Source organism: Sapajus apella, unplaced genomic scaffold (genome assembly GCF_009761245.1).
Source record: "Sapajus apella isolate SASKATOON/1434 unplaced genomic scaffold, GSC_monkey_1.0 scaffold199, whole genome shotgun sequence".
NCBI classification, from domain to species: domain Eukaryota; kingdom Metazoa; phylum Chordata; class Mammalia; order Primates; family Cebidae; genus Sapajus; species Sapajus apella.
In genome coordinates, this window is record NW_022437139.1 from 247,779 (window position 1) to 248,421 (window position 643).

The window sequence follows — 643 nt, forward strand, 5'->3', positions numbered from 1 at the left end:
AAAAAAAAAAAAAAAAAAAAAAAAAAGAACCTACAAATTTTAAATATTTTCAAAATACTTAGAAATTTATGTTATAAATTTGTATTTTAGGATTAATTTTCTAGAATATTCTTTATCCTCTTTAGTAAGCACAGTACCAGCTTGGTAACTGAAGAATATGAAAAGTATTCATTTTTTTTATTTTTTATTTTTAATAAAGCAGGTATTGCTGTTTCTAAGCCAGACCTGATCACCTGTCTGGAGCAAGGAAAAGAGCCCTGGAATATGAAGAGATATGAGATGGTAGATGAACCCCCAGGTAGGTGAGAGTGAATACAACAGATGACAGCAAAAAGAAAGCCAGTGCTGAAAATGTGACTTGGGAAGCTGTGTTCCAAAGCGAGTATTTTCTGGGAAGACGGAGTTTTTTTAAATTTTGTTCTCACATAGGGGCATCTTCTGTCTATGCTTTTAAATTCTTTAAGGATTCGACTTTCCCTTTAGTGATCTCCCTTCAAGTTTACCATCAGAACCAAAGTCCTCTTCATGGCATTCGAGACTGCACAGTCTGGCTGCTTTTCCATTGTTTTGGGGGACACAAAAATATCTGCATGATTTTGAGAAACTCTATGTTAAACTTTTTTTTTTTTTTTTTTTTTTTTTT

General features: G+C 32.5%; 2 protein-coding genes and 2 long non-coding RNA genes across 5 annotated transcripts in view; 2 read left to right on the forward strand and 2 right to left on the reverse strand.

The window, feature by feature from the left end:
* Window positions 1-643, reverse strand: part of LOC116543885 — a 373,403-nt gene that overhangs the window by 238,938 nt on the left and 133,822 nt on the right. The window lies entirely within an intron of this gene.
* LOC116543866 (zinc finger protein 429-like) overlaps window positions 1-643 on the forward strand; it is a 785,602-nt gene that overhangs the window by 83,209 nt on the left and 701,750 nt on the right. The gene's annotated exons all lie outside the window — the stretch shown is intronic.
* LOC116543894 overlaps window positions 1-643 on the reverse strand; it is a 67,036-nt gene that overhangs the window by 42,797 nt on the left and 23,596 nt on the right. The gene's annotated exons all lie outside the window — the stretch shown is intronic.
* Window positions 1-643, forward strand: part of LOC116543871 (zinc finger protein 430-like) — a 50,105-nt gene that overhangs the window by 7,710 nt on the left and 41,752 nt on the right. Inside the window, exon 3 of one of the 2 annotated variants that reach the window (XM_032269832.1) lies at window positions 200-298. In XM_032269832.1, coding sequence (XP_032125723.1) covers window positions 200-298 — 99 coding nt within the window. The remainder of the gene's footprint in view (window positions 1-199; window positions 299-643) is intronic. The other variant, XM_032269833.1, reaches the window with a different exon arrangement.